This window comes from Tachypleus tridentatus, chromosome 13 (assembly GCF_004210375.1).
Source record: "Tachypleus tridentatus isolate NWPU-2018 chromosome 13, ASM421037v1, whole genome shotgun sequence".
In the NCBI taxonomy this organism is placed as follows: Eukaryota; Metazoa; Arthropoda; class Merostomata; order Xiphosura; family Limulidae; genus Tachypleus; species Tachypleus tridentatus.
In genome coordinates, this window is record NC_134837.1 from 120,682,954 (window position 1) to 120,704,874 (window position 21,921).

The window sequence follows — 21,921 nt, forward strand, 5'->3', positions numbered from 1 at the left end:
GGAAGAACAAAAAGATCATGGGACACATACAACAATCGTATAAACAAGTTTGAAATAAAACATTTGCACAATAAAAACACACCACAATGTATAAACAGATCTAATGGACCAATCAACGTGTGCTGCTGCAAGACCTGATTATCTTAAATATTATAGCATGTAGGACTTACTTTCCCTCCATATCTAGACCTTGTTTCTCAAAAAATGAACTCTCCTATTATCAGTTGAAACTGGTTATTTACTTAATAAACACTGTAGAATTTGATCCTGATTATGGAAAGACGTTTATCAAAACCAGTTGGCTGTAAATTATATTGAATAATTATACTTATTATACCACAAAACATCGTTTTTTAAAGTCGTTACTATAAACATTTCTTGGACTCAATATGACAAACATCAGATACAGTTACTAAAACGGTTCTAGCTTGTTGTGATTTAAGGAAAACTGTTTTTGGATATCCTGTTCAATACAACTATAAAACCATTGATAGAAGATTCACATCTTCAATCTATAAGAAAATAGTTCTGTGTTATTAACCATTTAACAATGTACAACACTATAAAGATATTAAGTATTTTGTCTTTCTTCGTGTTGACCCAGGCTGATGTCCATCATCAAACAGCTTGTAATACTGTTGGGTCACTGAAAGGAATAGTGGACTCCGTTACAGAATTAGTAGATCTGGCTAGAGAGAGGATTTCTACTTTAGAAGGTAATATATTTTACTTGAAGTATTTTAGTTTACAGAAAACTTGAACATCGATAAAACGAACATCTAAAAAATATCTACTTGTCAAGTTTTAATGTTAAACTTAAATGTTATATTGTTAACCTTGTAACACTATACGTTCAGCTCTTTTCATATTTCCACAGTAAAGTTTTTATCCGTTATTCTTTAGATGTGTTTTCTACAACCACAGTTGAACGAACATTTCCACCGCTTGTTGATGACAAACAAAACCGATCCTTTCAAATATCTCTTTGTGTGACACAGACGACAGAACAAAAGCCACCTCTACCAGAAGACTGTGCCAGTATCTATAAACAACAACTAAACCGAACCAGCGGTATCTACGAGATTCAGCCACGGTTTTTGAACCAGTCGATCTCTGTATACTGTGATATGGAGACATCAGGAGGAGGGTGGACGGTAGGTGAACTAAACTTCGTTTCATGGTATAGCTTTAGTTAATTGTCAGTTAGTGGATGTTTTCGTGAAACATTTAATTAAACGTTTACCATTATTTTCATAGAAGAATAAACTGCTTTGTTATATAAATTCAGTTATTTAGAGAACTGCAAAATAAGTTTCAGAACCAAACCCTCATTTAAAAAGAAAAATATATTTAAGTTTCTAAAAAAATGTAACGTTCTTGTTTTAAGTTTTATTACATTTCTTCACTGATTCCATTCATTAATATATGTTATTTTATCATATTTAAATATACAGCTTATAAGACCTGTTTCCACTTGGTAATTACTTCGTTCTACGTTGTTTATATATGTATATAAGAATGTGTATCTGAGTTCAACCTGACACTTTCTACACGATAATAAATATATATGAGTGTTTAATAACACATAGGAACCTACTCTGGAGTTTATCTTGATGTTATGATAAACCATTATTTTCATAGAAGAATAAACTGCTTTGTTATATAAATTCAGTTATTTAGAGAACTGCAAAATAAGTTTCAGAACCAAACCCTCATTTAAAAAGAAAAATATATTTAAGTTTCTAAAAAAATGTAACGTTCTTGTTTTAAGTTTTATTACATTTCTTCACTGATTCCATTCATTAATATATGTTATTTTATCATATTTAAATATACAGCTTATAAGACCTGTTTCCACTTGGTAATTACTTCGTTCTACGTTGTTTATATATGTATATAAGAATGTGTATCTGAGTTCAACCTGACACTTTCTACACGATAATAAATATATATGAGTGTTTAATAACACATAGGAACCTACTCTGGAGTTTATCTTGATGTTATGATAACATTATCCTAAAATCTTACGTGAAACATAAATTCAGATCATACGGATATGCTTTGTTTTCGATTTTAAACCTTTCGTTTTCATTCAGGTTTCATAAAAACAGAATAATGTTTAATAATACAGAAATATATATTTAAAGTTTCATTTTGATAATTATAAAACATAGTTATCTCAGTATTTATTATTGATTTTCATATTTCTAGTTGATCCAAAGAAGAGGAGATTTTGAAAAACCAGTTGAAAATTTTTACAGATCGTGGGTAGAATACAAAAATGGTTTTGGAAATTTAACCCAGGAGTTTTGGTTAGGTAAAACTTTATATATTTATCTAAGAGTAATGAAGTGGGCATTGTTTTTCATATTATTTAATATTATTTGATAAAATTAATAATTTACTATCTTATAAACTATTTATTTATTATATACTGATTCTGTTCCAGGAAATGACGTCATTTTCTCGTTGACCAATCAGGATAATATGGTGCTCCGTGTTGATCTGGAAGACTTTGAAGGAAGTCGAAGATATGCAGAGCATGACGAGTTCTTGGTACGAAGTGAAAGAGAACTCTATAAAATGAGTTACAAAACGTACAAGGGTGACGCGGGTGAGTTTAAACTTTATTCCATTACAGAACTTCCTACATTAGTTGTTTCTGTTTTATTGTTTAATTTTAAAATTATTTTAATATTACTGTAGGAAATTCTCTCGTTTCCCACAACAACATGATGTTCAGTACCAAGGATAAAGACAACGATAAAAAGAGTGGTAGTTGTGCTCAAAGCTACAAAGGCGGTTGGTGGTACAATAATTGTCACAGTACTAACTTAAACGGTTTGTATTACACAGAAGATAAGGTAGATTCTACCGGTGTTACGTGGTATGAGTGGAAAAGTAAACACAGTATACTGAAGACAAGCGAGATGAAAATAAGACCTGTAGAGTTTGTTATTGGTCAATAAATAATAAATAATATATCATGCAAAATTGTGTTTTACGTTATAGGTCATGATAGAAAGACAAGAAAGACAAATATTCTCAATAATGTTTTATATTTTCTCAGGTTGTAATTATATTTAAGTGGATATTTTACCATAAACAAATAAAGTAATTCTGATGAATGTTACTTTATCCTAATATATTCTGAAGAATCTAAAATATCTGTATTATAATTAAATTTTTTACCTTGAAAGTTTTATTGTCCACAAATTATTTAAGAAAAGTATGTTTAACAACCCTAGAATTGATATATAACATATTGTCTCCTGTTTGTGTTTTGTTTCTACAACTAATAAAACTTTCCCCTTCAGATGGCTCTGTTTATGCGTGTTTTGTGTCTCTTTTCTTATAGCAAAGCCACATCAGGCTATCTGCTGAGCCCACCGAGTGTAATCGAACCCCTGATTTTAGCGTATTAAATCCGTAAACTTACCGCTGTACTAGCGGGGGACTAAAAGGTTTAATTATGTCCCAAAACGCGAAATCAACTTAATACTGATTGTTTTCTAGCTGCCAGATTAATTATTTGTGTGAATATTTATATGATTTTGGTGTTTCTGTAAAATATAATATCGGACCTTTAATAATAAGGAAGTTTTTTCATATTTTTCTAAAAGTTACATCTTTACCTAAATCAATAATACTGCAACACAGAGTTTGAATCTCATATTTTATGTTATTATTAGTAAACAATTGTTAATGTTAACTCATAAAATTAGAAATACAAAGAAGATACAATATACAAGTATCTTATATTTCTATCCTATCGAATGTTCTTCTGACGTACAACATTTATCATAATTTTATGGACAGGCGCGGCCCAGTTGTTAGCGTTAAGAATTATGGTTCTGATAGTGCATGTTTCATGTATTACTCTAAACACAATAACACTTCCCATTTAGGTCGTTTTGTGTTGTAAATGTAAGGGTCAAATACCAATATTGAAATATTAGATTAGAGTAGTTCAAGAACTGTCGGTAGGAGGTGTTGACTACCTGCATTCTTTCTGACCTATCAGCGAAATATTGGCGTAAATCATTGAGATAATAACACATAAATATGTTTTTAAATAACACATGATTGTATTATAAAATTTATTAACACAACGATTTAAAACGTTTACAATCAGTGTCAGTAACGTTGGTGTTCAACCAACCCGAAGAAATAGAATAATTTTAAAACCAGTTTATTCATGGCAAAGACGACATCGCATTACAGCAGTCACTGGGAAAATGTCTTAGTTCTGGATTTGTGTTAGTGAAAGCACAGCGGTATAGAAACTTTCTTGTGTCACATAATGAACATATGTACAAGTATCAATATAAACATTTCTTCTAAAACGGCTCTGGAGGATGTGGGTCTTGGGTACATTCTTCTAACGGGTATAGAGGGACCTCATATTCTCTGTAATATAATATAGGTAAAAAAGACGAACATAACGTGTAATTTCAGAAGATAAATATGTCAGTACGCTTTTGGATGTATAAAATGTATGGTAATGTTATATATCCAGTCTGTAACTATACTGATGACTTCACAGAGAAAACTGAGTTACGTTAGAGGTTACCAAACGTTAATGTAAAACAGTAAGTACTCTACATGCTTGAAAGAACCTTAACCAATAGTATTGAAGAAAATCGTAGAATATTTTATATCTAAATATTATGTTACACTTATCTTCCATACACCTGTATAACTGTAACAAATGCATTGCATTATAATTAAATTGTTTATCTATAAAGTTTTATTGTCCACAAATACTTTAAGAAAAACGTGTTTCATGACCATAGAATTTATACACAACATATTGTCTTCTGTTTTTGTTTTGTTTGTACAACACTATGTAACACAAATTTTGTTCCTGGATAGTATGTGTTATTTTTTAATTGCTTATTGTTGTAAATGTACAGAAAATGGCCATTATTCCTTTCAAACCTTGTGACCTGGATAATGAAATATAGAAATTAACCTATTTTCTATGTAAAAAACGGGCAAATTTGTACATTTTCATTTACAAAATGTCTGAATAAGAAACATATAAATCAAGGTTTAGATGTATTTATACTAAAGTTATACAAAAATGAACAAAATGTTTAGAAGTGAGTAGTTTTTCGAGATTTGCGATTGCAATGTAAATCACTTTCACGTGTCAGCTCCCAAATATAGTCTCCTTGGTGATGGCGTTCAAATTCAGTATATTTTGGTGGAAGCGCTCACCTTGCTCCTCTGAGTATGCTCCCATGTTCTCCTTAATGTATCAAGATGAGCATTAAGGATATGGACTTTCAAGGACATCCTGCAGCTCATTTTGCTGTAGTTCTTCACCAGAGCCTCAACCAGTTCCACACAATTTCGGCTTTGTGGTTACTCAAGAAGCCTTGAACCACTGCGACAAAGCTGCCCCAAGCTTTTTTTTCTTTCCCACTGTGCTTTTTGGGGAATTCTGTGCATTCCAGGATCTTCTTTATTTGTGGTCCAACAAAGACACCAGCTTTGACCTTTGCCTCTGACAGCTTAGGGAAGAAATCTCGAAGGTACGTGAAGGCTGCAGACTTCTTATCAAGAGCTGTGACAAATTGTTTCATAAGACCCAATTTTATGTGCAATGGTGGGAACAACACCTTCTGGAGATCCACTAGTGGTTCACACTTGACATTGTGCCTTCCCACAGAGAACTCGGTCGAGTGTGGCCAGTGCTTGCTGTTGTAGTGCACTGCAGTGTCACTACTGTCCCAAAGGCAAAGATAACAGGGGAACTTGGTGAAGCCTCCTTAGAAACCCATCAGGAATGCCACCATTTTGTAGTCTTCGATAACCTATCAGCTATACTTATCATACTTTAAGACTTCTAGCAAGGTCTTGAATTCCTGACGCTGTTGAATTCCTCTTCCAGGGGGAAGAGACGGATACTTATTCCCGTTATGGAGCAGCACAGCTTTGAGGCTTCTGGATGAGCTATCAGTGAAGAGGCGCCACTAGTTCGGGTTACAGGCAATTCCAATTGCCTCGCACAGACCAAATACATTGTGGCAGAAGCAGAGCGAATCTTCAAGAGTGAAGAAGGTTGAAAATGTCGTTGACGCTTCTTCTAACTTGCGACTTGCACACTTTTATCTAACAAATCCCACTCCTTGAGCCGAGATGTCAAAAGTTCGGCATTAGACTTTGTTAGACCAAGATCTCTGATCAAGTCATTGTGGTCTCACCAGCTGCACCTCTGAAATTGTAATTGTAATCTGGATTTTCAACGACTCTCTCCTCTTCTGATTTGCTGCTCTCTTCTGAGGATGGCTGCTTTTTCTCTGGCACAGTGGCTACAGGGGGCTCAGGGCAGTGTGGCACTGGGGCGATGAATGATGGAAGTTCAAGATACATTATAGCAGATGCATTCTTGCCAGCCCGACGTTTGGAAGGGTCCACCATGCAGAAGTAACAATTGCTTGAGTGGTCATGGGTTCATGCCAAATTCTTGGAATAGCAAACTTCATGGCTCTCTTTTCCCCTCTGTACCATCCTGCAAAAGAGCAAAAAAAAAAAAATTGTTATCATGAAGAATAAATTTATTTCATTCACAAGTAATGTGTAAGAGTTTATGCAAAATATTTTATATGTTATAATTTTTCTGTACCGTTGGAAATAAAAAAAAGTTATTTGAATTTTAAAAGGTCTGAATTTGTATAAAATAAAATCTTAATATTCAAGCAAGCAAAAACTGTCCGTCTTACGTTGTAGAGTTGTTTTGCAGTACTGGCAGGTAAAATGAGATGCCCAGAGTTTGTCTTGATCCCTGACAGGCATGCCGAAATATGCCTTGTAAGCTTCACACATTTTAGCAGATGCTGTTATAGAGTACGATTTCGCTTTTGTCTTGATAAATTGGTCACATACATAGAATGCGTTTGGATAAAGCTTGCAGCTACATGATGCCATCTCTGATAAAATCAGATCGGTCTATGTGCTCAATTAGGCAGCTATAACTAAACTGAAGTGGTGAGTGGTGAGTCCCTGTATATATACTGCTATGGAAAGTTCTAGAAAATTCTTGTAAGTTCGAGAACATTTTCTATCAGCTACTTAGCACTGAAGCTACCTGGAATGTCTGGAAAATGGGTAAATTTGAAAATTTCATTACCCAGGTCACAAAAGCAAAGTTCGAAGGTAAAATAGGTATTTTTCCATTTACTTTAGGCATAAGCAATTGGGAAATAACACTTGCTGCCCAGGAAGAAGAAAAAGTAAACATTTTGTTACATAGTGTTATTAAAGTTAACTCATAAAATTAAAACTACAAAGAACAAATAACATACGTGTATGTTATGGTTCTATCCTTCACAAAGATCATCTGACATATAACATTTATCATACACTTTCAAAACAGGCGTGGACCACATGTTAGAGTGCCGAACTGTTGTTCTCAAAGCGAATGATTCACGTCTCAATTCAAAAGAAACAATCACACTTCCCATTTTAGGCCATGTTTGTGTTACTAGTGTAAAAGCTAAATCCAAATATTCAAATATTACATAAGAGTTCAATAGTTCAATAATTGCCGGTAGGTGGTGTTGACTACCTACATTCCTTCTAATATACCAATAGCATAGTGGGAATGATGGCATGATTCATTTAGATAATTACATTTTAAGGCGTTTTTGATTTTCACATAAATGTATTAAATAATTTATCAATACAACGGTTCAAAACGTTTGAAATGAGTGTCAGTAATGTTGTTGTTACTACGTTTACATTCGTGGATTATTTTAGAAACGACGTTTCAATATTGTCGTGCTTTTATCAACGTTGATTTCAAATTTATATTTAAATATAATACCAGACGTTCTAGTGTGATAAAGTAGTACTACCCTATGTACCAGTGTGATACATTAATACTAACATATGTACAAGTGTGATACAGTAATACTAACGTATGTACCAGTGAGATACAGTAATACTAACATATGTACTAGTGAGATACAGTAATACTAACATATATACCAGTGAGATACAGTAATACTAACGTATGTTCCAGTGTGGTACAGTAATACTAACGTATGTTCCAGTGTGATACAGTAATACTAACATATGTACTAGTGAGATACAGTAATACTAACGTATGTACCAGTTTGATACAGTAGTACTAACATATGTGGTTAAAATAAATAATTTATTTTCTATATTCATGTGTCTGAAGGTAAACATTTTCTAACTATTTTTCTTTCTTTAATGTTCAAGATACTAGTACTGAATATTAATACAGACAAAATGAAAAGGAATAAACTAATGGCATCAATACAGTTTATTAAAACCAGTATTTAGTTTCCATGGCACCACATATGAAACAGGTTCATTTATTTTCACACAAAATCAGTGCTTATAAAAGCAATTTACACATAGTTTTAACTTTGTTTGTTTAGTTTATACAACTTATTTATACTTTATTGGTTTAGTTAAACTATATCACTGCAACAATGAAACTATGAAACGTTCCTCATGGTATTCAAGAGTTTTTCAAACACAAACATTCACACTCAAAAATAGTAATTTGTTTTTCCACCGGGGGTCCACAGTATCCCCAATATAGGTAAAAAGACAAACACAGCGTGAATGTCAAAAGAAAAATACGTCAGATATTCGTTTGGATGGATAAAATTTATGGTAATATTATATATCCAGACTGTAACCATATTGGTTAATTAATAAAGTAAACTGGGTTATGTTAGCGGTTACCAAACATTAATGTAAAATAGTAAATTCTCTACATGCATGAAAGAACCTTAACTAACGGAACTGAAGAAAATGATAGAATATTCCATATCTGAATGTTTATTTAATCTTATCTACTGCATACCCAAAAAATAATAACTGTAGGAAATGCAGATGGTAAGATATTTCGTAAAATATTCTACACCTAATAGCTAAAAAATTAAAATACGACAGTAAGAAAAACGTATTCCACTTCTTCAGTGAATGTTCTGAAAAAGAGATATAAATATTCCCTAAATCGCAGTAATAGTTAACGTACTGCTCACTAGTGGTCGCTGTTCCGGAAGGCCTGAAATTATTGTGCTTTTAAGATCACCACCTGTGATCAAATTATTTGACGCAGTTCTGGCTTGTCCTTTATCTTCTTATTTGAGATTATGGGTACACTGAGTAACAAAGTTTGATGCAATATTACTATTGTCTAACATTATTCTTATTTGAGATTATATACTGTTCAAAACTAGTTATATCCATTTCTAATTCAAATATAAAGTTCTGACATTAGGTTTAGTAACTAAGCTTAGGCCTAGCGTGTTAGAGCTCAGTTAATACTAATAAGGGTAGAAATTTACATTCAACAGAGTCCCATCTGAAGTTAGGTTATAGGTTCCACAATGTTTTGTGAGTAAAACGGTAAAGGATCGATATACAATTTAACGGAATAAAATGTTAGAATAATTATTAAAACATGGTTAACCCGGAACAAACTCTACAAATGTTCCACTGTAATATGGCATCACATACAGCGGTAGCTGAATGTATTCCTACCTAAGCGAATTTTTCACAATACTCTGGCTTCATATAGGCCTAAACTACCCATAATTACAAATTATATGTCCGGTACTCTATTATTTCTAGACCTAGACCAGCTTCCTTGTTAAATAATATATTTTTCTACTTTTATTGTTTCTATATATTTAATTGAACTTCTACTGAACCTCATCTATCAATTTAACATTACTTGAGTTTATAACATGAGATACGTCTACCGTGTGTTCTACTAAAGCTATTTTACTTTGTATTTATCTACCACATTATTATTGTTTCTTGATCTTGAAATTTAGTTATATATATATATATATATTTTTTTTTCACTGTAAGTTCAATGTTCAACCACAGAAAAAAGGAATATAAAAAGTTAACGAATCGTAGAACATGCGACAGAGACATCTGTTATAGACTGGAATAACACTGAGTTAGTGAGACAGGTCGAATTTAAAACTGAATTACAAATCACAGAAACTGTCGAAATAGAAAAATATATACATCGTATTAAACAAGGAAGCTGGTTCAGGTCTGGAAATAATAAAGTACTGTGCAGATGTTATTAGAATTTATTCAGAGTAGAGAAACGTTTGAAATTATTTTTATAAATATATTAAAACTGAAAATACCAATACAAAAACTGAATATAAAATATAATGCTAATTCGTAGGTACAGATTTACCTGAATTAAAGTATTGGAGTTGTTACAAAGTTTGTCAAAAAATTCTTTAGGCGACAAACTCGGAGTGATCTGTTTCTGATATACTTTTATAGCATTTCTCTGTAGTTTAAACATAAAAACCCAGTGTCAGAAACAACCAAAGGTAACTTATTATTAGAGTTATAGTACTGTAAAAGATTTTATAACCCACGTGTTAGAAATAAAGATATATACTAGTGGATATATTGGAAAAAAAACCGTCTTTCATTGATATTAAATTATAGAAAGGTTTTCTTTTTCACACTTATCTATTCAAACATTTACAAATAAGGTAATACAAAAACAGTTGTTTACATTAAGTGTAACTAGATTTTTAGAATCATATTACACAGTGAATTTATGAAAAATGTAAACAAATTTTAACAGCAGTAAACAAAAAAGATAAAAATTATCCATAACTAAGTATTAATACGAGCTTAAATGTTTCCTTAATATGTTTTACTCATTACTAAAATAATACATTTATACTACAACAATATTTAATTACTTGTCAATACACCAGTGTAACCAAAATAAAAACTTGAAGTATTGCTATGGTAACTATAGCAATAATATAGTACAAGTGTAATAACGACATGTACTTACCATAAAGTAACCGGAGGAAAGGATTTAAAGTGTAACTAATGAGAGTAAACATAACACACACAACAACCAAGAAAATAAAAGTAACTAGGAGAACTTTATTAGACATTCTGTCAGTTTTATGTTGATATTAACGACTGTTGGTGAAGAACCAGACTGAAATTATACCGTACCGACAGATGCCCATCCAGACTGTATTACCACAACTGCTGATTTATAAAATAATTAATGAACAACTGTAGAAAGGTTAATGCACATATGTCACCTATTGTCACAGCTACAATTTCTCAATACGTGTTATTATGTCTTCTACATTTTCTCTGTTGAATGTGTTATTATCTAAACATAAATAAAAATTAACGAACATTCTTCCACGTAACGTTACATTAAAATATTTGTTTTTCCTGTTTAATACATGAATACAATATCAGTAGAGAAACATTCTTGTAAAAATGAATACCTTACAGTCTATAAATATGTTTAAAATGTTACGAGTCACGATTAACATTAACATTAAAATTATTAACTACAGACAACAACTCTTACAGTAATAATAACTCCACTGTTTATAAAAGAAGCGGAAAATTCAAATGTTGACTAGAGCCGTATTTAGAAAACTATAAGCATTTCTTGGACTCAGAGTGAAAAACGTCAGATACAGTTACTAACACGGTTCTAACTTGCGGTAATTTAAAGAAAACCCTTTTTGGATATCCTGTTTAATACAACTATAAAACCACTGATGAAAGATTCACATATTCAGTCTATATGGACACAGTTTTGTTTTATTAACCATTTAACAATGTACAATACTGTGAAGATATTAAGTATTTTGACTTTCTTCGTGTTGACCCAGGCTGATGTCCGTCATCAAACAGCGTGTAATACTGTTGGATCACTGAAAGGAATAGTGGACTCAGTTACAGAATTAGTAGATCTGGCTAGAGAGAGGATTTCTACTTTAGAAGGTAATATATTTTACTTGAAGTATTTTATATAACGTAAAACTTGAATATCGACTATAGGAACATCTAAAATAACTATTTGTCAAGTTAGAATGTTAAGCCTAAATCTTATAATGTTGTTCTTCGTACTAATATATGTTGAACTACTCTTATATTTCCTCATTAAAGTTTTTATCCGTTACTCTTTAGATGTGTTTTCTACAACCACACTTGAACGAACATTTTCACCGCTTATTAATGACAAGCAAAACCGATTTTTTCAACAATCGCTTTGTGTAACACAAACGACGGAACAAAAAACCACCTCTACCAGAAGACTGTGCCAGTATCTATAAAAAACAACGAAACCGAACCAGTGGTGACCACAGGATTGAACCACGATTCTTGAACCAGTCTATTTCTGTATACTGTGATATGGAGACATCAGGAGGAGGGTGGACGGTCGGTGAACTAAACTTTGTTTTGTGGTGAAGCTTTAGTTAATTCTGGGTTAGTGGATGTTTCCGTGAAACATTTAATTAAAAGTTTGCCATTATTTTCAGAGAAGAATAAACTGCTTTGTTATATAAATTCAATTATTTAAAAGAAATGGAAAATACGTGTCAGAACCAAACCCACATTTAAAAATAAATAAATATTGAAGTATATTAAGAACTTGTAACTTTTCTTTTAAATTTTTATCATATTTCTTCACTGATTCCGTTCATTAATGTATGTTATTTTATCATATTTAAATATACAGCTTATAACACAGGTTTTCATTGGGTAATCATTTCGTCTAGTTTGCTTATATATATATATCAGAATGTGTATCTGTGTTCAATATGAGATTTTCTACATGATAATAAACATATAAGTGTTTAATATAACAAAGAAATCCACTCTGAAGTTTATGTTATTGATTATTTTAAGATTCTTGAGAGATTGAAAGCATATTACTTCTTATTCTAAAATCGTCTTTCAAACATAAATTTATATCATACGTGTGTTACGAAATAGAGTTTGTAAGAATGTGAGACCGAAAACATACCGCTATGTCATTGGGGACCAAATCATAATAATGAGTTTTGTGTTAATTAAGAAACGTATCGATATCTTTAGAGACAGTTTCCACATATTTTGTACAGAATAATGTTGAATAATACAGGAATATATATTTTGAAGTTTCATTTTAATACTTATAAAACTTTGTTATCTCAGTATTTATTATTGATTTTCTTATTTGTAATTGATTCAAAGAAGAGGAAATTTTGGAAAACCATTTGAAAATTTTTACAGATCGTAGGTGGAATACAAAAATGGTTTTGGAAATTTAACCCAGGAGTTTTGGTTAGGTAAAACTTTATATATTTATGTAACATAATCAACTAGTTATTTTTTTTCATGTTAATTTATATTATTTGATACAGTTAATTAGTTACTGTGTTATAAACTATTTATTTATTATACACTGCTTCTGTTCCAGGCAATGACATCATCTTCTCCTTGAACAATCAGGACAATATGGTGCTCTGTGTTGATTTCGTTCTTCGTGATATTATTAAACATTTTAACACGGCGTCATCTACAGGGAAAATTTCTGCTGATTGTACGAACAAAACAGAAACAAAAGGCAATGTGTTATATGTATATTCTATGGTTATTAAAGACATTTTTCTTAAATACTTTGTGGACAATAAAACTTTATAGATAAGCAATTCAATTATAACACAAATATTTTAGGTTCTTCAGAACACATTCGATTAAAATAACAGTCATAAACTTTCACCAACATCACTTTATTTGTTAATGATAAAATATCCACTTAAAAATAATTACACACAGAGAAATGATAAAACATGTTAAGATACCTTTTTATCTTGTTTGTCTATCTAAACGTATGATGTAAAATACAATTTTGCATGATATATTTAGATTTTATCTATTATCTATTGACCAATAATAAACTAAACAAGTCTTATTTTCATCTCGCTTGTACTGCACAAGAAAACGCTCAAACTTAAAGACAATGATTTTGTTTTAACTTAAAATTGTTCTTGATATGTCTATAAACTTACTTAGGAAATACTATGACTTGTAGGGTAATATTATTGTTTTTTATGTTAGGGTTAGCTTAAAGGTGTTTAACTTTAAATAAAACGTGAAATAAAACATACATAAAAAGATCCAAGTATAAACAAGATACTTTTAAACACCACAGTGATATTTATATTATATTCTAGACTGTATTTTTTTCGTTATTAATATAAAATTATTTTTTAACATTCTCCATTAAATATTTCTTAATTAATGTTAATTCTTCAACATAGATTAACTTTTTGAAACCTTGGTGTCAATACATTATACCGTTTATTTATTAACTACTAAAAATTTAAGACAATAAAACTAAGATGGAAAACCAATTAAAGATGACAATATCCATAGTCATTAAAGAATATCCATGTATAGTCATTGAACCTGAAATGTTAAAGTACAGTTTATCATTACTTTTTATTGTAGTTCTTATTTTATCTATTAACTGTATGTTTCATTATATTCTGTGAATATCTTTCACTATTTTTAATTTTCAATACTTTAATTTTTTCACCAATAGATAAGATCACATGTAAAAGATATATTTTTCACAGTTATGATATACAGAACACTTGTTTTATTTAACTTCACGAACAAATCATATATATTTTTCTCCTTTCCGTTGATGCACTACACCAAAGTACGTACATACAGAGAAATGGTTTTAGTAGAGATGGATTAATATGATGGTCCCTCTTTACCAAGCATATCCGTGTCACCTTTTTCTTGAGCGAGATTGTCAAATATTACGTATATTTGACGCATGTACGTGATATCCTGAATCTCAATTACAGAATAATCGATGTAATAAGGGATGTGATAATGAACAACACGTAAAGTATCATCTAGACAATCTTCTAGTAACAAACTACACCCATGTAGTGCTATACTAAAACATGAAGATATTTTGCCAAGCTAAATAATTCCGGAGTATTCTATCTGTAGTGTTTTTGAAGTTATATTGTTATCTTTTTCAGTTTTACTTTGAGTAATTTTTATGCACAAACTGGATTATAATGGTTCAATAAAATCATGTATGTGTACTACTGTGGATCGTCTCTCTCAGTATTACTGTTACAGTGTCTAACCAAGGACTTAGTTTGATTGTAGATAAAACTGACCACAGTGACGTGGAGGTTTAGGATTAGATAAGAAATGAAAGTGTTAACAGATGTACAGTATGAGCTGTAACTATAGATAAAGGTCTACAGGATGGTTATGTTTGTTTTCATAGAAAACTACACTGAGAAACACAACACCAACATTATTTATAAAATACAATGTGATAACTGCGACGACTTCTATATTGAGAAACAAGTAAAAAATGGAAACAAGTTTCAACGAACAAATAAAGTCACCTTCACACGTTCTCGAACACCGCAAATCAAATAAACACAATATAACCATAGAAAACACCCGAATACTAAATAAAGAAACAAACATAAACAAATGCAAAATTAAAGAAGCCTTACTTATAGAACAATGCAAAACTAAAATAAACCAATACAAAGGAATACCTTTATACCTATATTAACAAAGTTAATCCAACGTATAAGCACACCTCTACATTCCTACACTGCGTTACATGTGGTTGGTTATCGGTCAGTTACTTCTTTCTTTCTTTCTGAACCTGACGATGACCGAAGAAGGTCGAAACGTTGTACGCTCCTCTACATATTACTTTCTCTATCCATACCAGCCGTTTTTACATAGATATATTTCTATACAAGTGGGTTTTTTCGTCATCACGAATAGTCTGTTTGTGGTTTGTCTACCAAGGATATCGAAAACCGGTCTTAGCGTTATAAACATAAAAATATACCTCTGAGCCACTTGGAAAGCAGGAGGAATCCTGATCAGTGTTAGTACAGAAGTAATTTATTATTGAAATATTTAAAAACAACCATGGTTTCACTATGTACAGGCTGTAATGGTTTGTAAACAGGTTTACATATTTAACCAAATAACCTTGACAATAACTTTGACACAAGTTGGTCTAGTCGTCTATAAATTTTTCTTTACTTGTTTTTAAACTTCAATTTATTTCTAAAATCTTAGTTTTTACCTTTTTCACAGACATGCAAAACTTTGAAGCTTTCCATTAGATCGAGTTAGTGTTTAGTTTCTGTAAGTTGATTTCATTTTCCTTAACTTCCAGTTTCTAGAATGTTCTTTAATTACAGTTTCTACGGAACGTCCTGTTTCAAATACGTACATGTTATTACACATTAATTGGTAAACACCTCTGTCACTGTACTTATCTGTTTTGTCTTTGCTGTTGAATAACATTGTTTGTACACTAGAAGTATGAAGAAACACAATACTTTCATATAAAACATAACATAGCGCCCTCTTCTGTTGCTGAACACATCTTGAATTCTTTGTTTGTTTGTTATTGAATTTTGCGCAACGTTACACGAGGGCTGTCTGCGCTAGCTGTCCTTAATTTAATAGTGTAAGACTAAAGGGAACGTAGCGAGTCATCATAACCCACCACCATCTCTTGGGCTACTCTTTTACCAACAAATAATGGGATTGGCCATCACATTATAATATCCCCACGGTTAAAAGGGCAAGCATTCTTAGTGTAACGGTGATTCGAACGTACGACCCTCATCTTACGAATCGATCGCTCTAACCTTCTAGCCATGCCGGTCCCTACTGGATTTGTCGCGGTAGTTATTTATGACTGGAAGAACATGAAGATCATGGGACACATACAACAATCGTATAAACAAGTTTGAAAAAAAAGATTTGCACAATAAAAGCACACCACTATGCATAAACAGATCTAATGGACCAATCAACGTGTCTTGTTGCAAGACCTGGTTATCTTAAATATTTTATCAAATACGACGTACTTCAACCCCCCCATACCTAGACCTTGTTTCTCAAAATGAACTCTCCCATTATCAGTTGAAACTGGTTACTTACTCAACGAACACTGCAGAATTTGACCCTGATTATGGAAAGACGTTTATCAAAACCTGTTCGCTGTAAATTATATTGAATAATTATACTTATTATACCACAAAACATCGTCATTGCTCTAAACATTTCTTGGACTCAGTGTGACATACATCACATACAGTTACTAAAACAGTTTTAACTCTGAATGATCTAAGGAAAATTCTTCTTTAATATCCTGTTCAATACAACTATAAAACCATTGATAGAAGATTTGCATCTTCATTCTAAAAGAAAACAGTTCTGTGTTATTAACCATTTAACAATGTACTACACTGTGAAGATATTAAGTATTTTGACTTTCTTCGTGTTGACCCAGGCTGATGTCCATCATCACACAGCTTGTAATGCTGTTGGTTCACTGAAAGAAATAGTGGACTCCGTTACAGAATTAGTAGATCTGGCTAGAGAGAAGATTTCTACTTTAGAAGGTAATATATTTTACATAAAATATTTTACATTACACAAAACTTTAACTTCGATTAAAGGAACATTTAAATGTTAAACCTAAATGCTATATTGTTAATGTTGGTAACACTATATGTTCAGCTCTTTTAATATTTCCACATTAAAGTTTTTATCCGTTATTATTTAGATGTTTTTTCTGCAACCACACTTGAACGAACATTTCCAAGGCTTGTTGATGACAAACAAAACCGATCCTTTCAAAAATCTCTTTGTGTGACACAAACGACAGAACAAACGCCACCTCTACCAGAGGACTGTGCCAGTATCTATAAACAACAACTAAACCGAACCAGCGGTATCCACGAGTTTCAGCCACAGTTTTTGAACCAGTCAATCTTTGTATACTGTGATATGGAGACATCAGGAGGAGGGTGGACGGTAGGTGAACTGGACTTCCTTTTGTGGTGTATCTTTAGTTAATTCTGGGTTACAGGTTGTTTTCATGAGACATTTAAATCAAAGTTAGCCATTATTTTCATGGAAGAAAAAACTACTTTTTGTACAAACTCAGTTATGTAAACGATTTGGAAAATAAGTTTCATGACCAAATCCATATTTGAAAAGATAAACGTTAAGAGCATGTAACGTTTTTGTTATAATTTTTATCATATTTCTTCACTGACTCCGTTCATTAATATATGCTATTTTATTATATTTAAATATAACACGTGTTTTCACTTGGTAATCATTTCGTCCTAGGTTGTATAGATATATATATAAGAATGTGTATCTGTGCTTAACCTGACGCTTTATACATGATAATAAATATATGTGCTTAATAACACATAGGAATCTACTTGAATTTATCTTGATGTTATGATGATATTTTCCTAAAATCATCCATGAAACATAAATTAAGATCATTTGAATATGTTTTATTTTCGATTTCAAATCTTTCTTTTTTAGACAGGTATCATGAAAACAAAATAATGTTGAATAATACATTAATATATATTTTAAAGTTTCATTTTGATACTTATAAAACTTAGTTATATCAGTATTTCGTATTGTTTTTTCTTATTTCTAGCTAATTCAAAGAAGAGGAGATTTTGGAAAACCAGTCGAAAATTTTTACAGATCGTGGGTAGAATACAAAACGGTTTTGGAAATTTAACCCAGGAGTTTTGGTCAGGTAAACCTTTATATAATTATCTAACAGTGATCAACTACTTATTTATTACCGTGTTATTTAGTATTATTTGATATAATTAATTATTTACTGTCTTATAAACTATTTATTTATTATTTAGTACTTCGGTTACAGGAAATGGCGTTATCTTCTCGTTGACCAATCAGGACAGTATGGTGCTCCGTGTTGATCTGGAAGACTTCGAAGGAAGTCGACGATATGCAGAGTTTGAAGGGTTCTTGGTACGAAGTGAAATAGAACTCTATAAAATGAGCTACAAAACGTACAAGGGTGACGCGGGTGAGTTTAAACTTTATTCCAGGATATAACATTCTACATTAGTTGTTTATATGTTATTTATTAATTATTTCGACATTATTTTAGGAAATTCTCTTGCTCCCCACCAAAATATGATGTTCAGTACCAAGGATAAAGACAACGATAAATACAGCGGAAGTTGTGCTCATAATCACAAAGGCGGATGGTGGTATAATTCATGTCATCGTTGTAACTTAAATGGTTTGTATTACACAGAAGATAAGGTAGATTCTACCGGTATTACCTGGTATGAGTGGAAAAGTGAACATATTACACTGAAGACAAGCGAGATGAAAATAAGACCCGCGGAGTTTACTTTTGGTAAATAAATAAAAATAGAAAGATTACTTGTTTTTGTTTGTTAAATGCTTATTATCATGCAAATGTTAAACACTTTAACAAATATATGTGCAAAAACGGTTCGTTTGGGTTGAGAAAATATTTTACGTAGAAGAGCGGACAACGTTTTGAACTTCTTCGGCCATCGTCAGGTTCACAGAGTGTGTCTGTAGTAAAACTGACATTGACCACATATGTAGAAATTTAAAGTTCAAGATGAAGAAATATGGAAACATTGTACAAAAATATAAAGTAAATAAATTGGTATTATTAGAAAACTGCCTCCCCCCCCCGAAAATGTTGGTAGGTTTTATACATTTTTGTTAGATAATACAAAAATGCGTAAAGCTAAATGTTATTTAGAAAACACTCAACAAGATCTGGTCAAATCATAATTAAACACTGGCTTCAGTAAATATATGAACTTTATTGATTTTAGTTACATTTTATTATAAATAGTGTTGAACACCTGCCGTATTTTCTTATTATTCTAATCAGCCTACAAAATGGTCAAACAACTTTCTCTCCAATTGTGGAGTCATTAAAATATATCATAGAAATAAGAGAATTAATGTTATGTTATGGCCAAGTCAATCAATCCGATTGAAAATTTATGGGCTGAGTTAAACCGATTAACTAACGATCACAAACCAAACATGGAAGATGAACATTTTAAAGTACTCAAAGAAGGATCACAGTCAATTACCCAAGAACATCTGTTCAAACTCATTGAAAACATCTCAGTTTGATGTGAAAGAGTTCTGAAACCAAAGGGAATTCCAACTAAATATTAACTTATGAAACTGATTTGGGTTATTTTGAGATTCATCTTTACGTTCGACTCGTAATTCTTATCACATCAAACATGATCCCACTTTCACCGATGGGGCGTTATAATATCCAGTCAATTCCACTATTCTTTGGTAAAAGTACTCCAAGAGTTGACGGTGAGAGGTGATAAGTAGCTGCCTTTCTTGTAGGCTATCACTTATAAATAAGGAGAAACAACTCTCCTACAACAAGACGATCAAAAAAAGTAAGCTTCCTACAATAAAACCTAGAAAGACGTAGAAAGAAATCTGAAGTATTTAAGTTTACGGAAAACTTGAACATCGATTAAAGGAACATCTAAAAATAACTATTTGTCAAGTTAGAATGTTAAATCTAAATGTTACAATGTTATTGTTCTACAACCACACTTGAACGAACACTTTAATTGATTTTAATGACTAAGAAAACCGATCCTTTCAACAATCTCTTTATGTGACACAGACGACAGACCAAAAGCCACCTCTACCAGAAGAATGTTATAGTATCTATAAACAACAACTAAACTGAACCAGTGGTGTCTACAAGATTTATCCACGGTTTATGAACCAGTGGATCTCTGTATACTGTGATATGGAGACATCAGGAGGAAGGTGGACGGAAGGTGAACTAAACTTTGTTTTAAAGTGAACCTTTATTTTTAATGAAAATTTATTTGGAATTAAGGAACTTTTACAACTTGAAAAAATAGTTTATTAAATATCTGATTATTTCGAATAACTTGTAACTTATTATTGTACTTTTCATTAAACTATTTGAATTATCATTTTAATTTCAGAGTTTGTGAGACATGTTTTCACTTGGTAATCATTTCATTTTAGATTATTTACCAACTGATAATTAAATTGACCATCACATTATAACACCCCCATGGTTGTAATGGCGAGCATGTTTGGTGCGACCGGAATTGAACCTCGCGTTCCTCAGATTACGAGTCGAGCGCCTTAATGATCTGGCCATGTTGGGCCTCGGAGGATTATCAAGGATAATCAAGTCGACGATATGCAGAGTATGACGAGTTCTTGGTAAGAAGTGAAATAGAACTCTATAAAATGAGTTACAAAACGTACAAGGGTGAAAAGGGTGAGTTTAAACTTTATTCTAGTATATAACATCCGACATCAGTTGTTTATGTTTTCAGGAAATTTTCTCGCTCACCACAAGAACATGATGTTCAGTACCAAGGATAACGACAACGATAAAAATATCGGTATTTGTGCTCAAACCTACAAAGGCGGATGGTGGTACAATTCATTCTATCATTCTAACTTATACGGACTGTATTTCACAGAAGATAAGATAGATGCTACCGGTATTAGCTGGTATTACACATTAGAGTAAATACATGGGAAAAAATATTAAGACATAATTATAGGTGGATACCCTTAATTTGTGTTTATTTATAAACAAACAAATATCAACATAAATATCAACAAACGTCACAAATGTATATACAAATTTCATCATTTAAAATATTAGGCAAAAAACAAAATAAGGTGTACGAGTTGGATTTAGAAGAAAAATTGTAGTTAAAATGATTTTGTTATGTACGAAATAAATAATTTCTCTGTGAAAACGTTTGTTCATTAAATGTTTATATTCTGTCCATATCTTACTTAAAGGCGAATTTTGTGATCTCTATAATTTATATCTGGTATATTATATTGTTTTGTAACATTTGTGATGAAACCGTCAGTTGAAATACTCATGTTTCTTACCTACAGGGCCTGGCATGGCTTAGCGCGTAAGGCGTGCGACTCGTAATCTCATGGTCGTGGGTTCGCGTCCGCGTCGCGCCAAACATGCTCGCCCTTCAGCCGTGGGGCGTTATAATGTGACGGTCAATCCCACTATTCGTTGGTAAAAGAGTAGCCCAAGGGTTGGCGGTGGGTGGTGATGACTATCTGCCTTACACTGCTAAATTAGGGACGGCTAGCACAGATAGCCCTCGAGTAGCTTTGTGCGAAATTCCCAAACAAACAAACAAAAAAGCAGAATTC

The 21,921-nt window shown here is 31.9% G+C and overlaps 1 protein-coding gene and 1 pseudogene across 2 annotated transcripts; both read left to right on the forward strand.

The window, feature by feature from the left end:
* Positions 1-550: 550 nt before the first annotated feature.
* Positions 551-3,205, forward strand: LOC143238983 (techylectin-5B-like). The gene is made up of 5 exons (XM_076479672.1): positions 551-716; positions 904-1,154; positions 2,212-2,317; positions 2,450-2,614; positions 2,707-3,205. The coding sequence occupies exons 1-5, from the start codon at positions 551-553 to the stop codon at positions 2,967-2,969; spliced, it is 951 nt and encodes a 316-aa protein (XP_076335787.1). The 3' UTR covers positions 2,970-3,205.
* A 13,584-nt stretch (positions 3,206-16,789) lies between these two features.
* Positions 16,790-21,262, forward strand: LOC143236254 (techylectin-5B-like; annotated as a pseudogene). Its single transcript, XR_013019516.1, has 6 exons — positions 16,790-17,270; positions 17,435-17,685; positions 18,335-18,439; positions 18,572-18,736; positions 18,821-19,075; positions 21,063-21,262. The product of XR_013019516.1 is annotated as a techylectin-5B-like (transcript).
* The last annotated feature ends 659 nt before the right edge of the window (positions 21,263-21,921 follow it).

Excerpts from the sequence above, each read along its gene's own strand:
- LOC143238983 (XM_076479672.1), top strand. The coding sequence starts at position 551 with ATGTACAACACTATAAAGATATTAAGTATTTTGTCTTTCTTCGTGTTG. Across the intron at positions 1,155-2,211 it reads CATCAGGAGGAGGGTGGACG|TTGATCCAAAGAAGAGGAGA; the intron begins GTAGGTGAACTA and ends TCATATTTCTAG. Across the intron at positions 2,318-2,449 it reads AACCCAGGAGTTTTGGTTAG|GAAATGACGTCATTTTCTCG; the intron begins GTAAAACTTTAT and ends ATTCTGTTCCAG.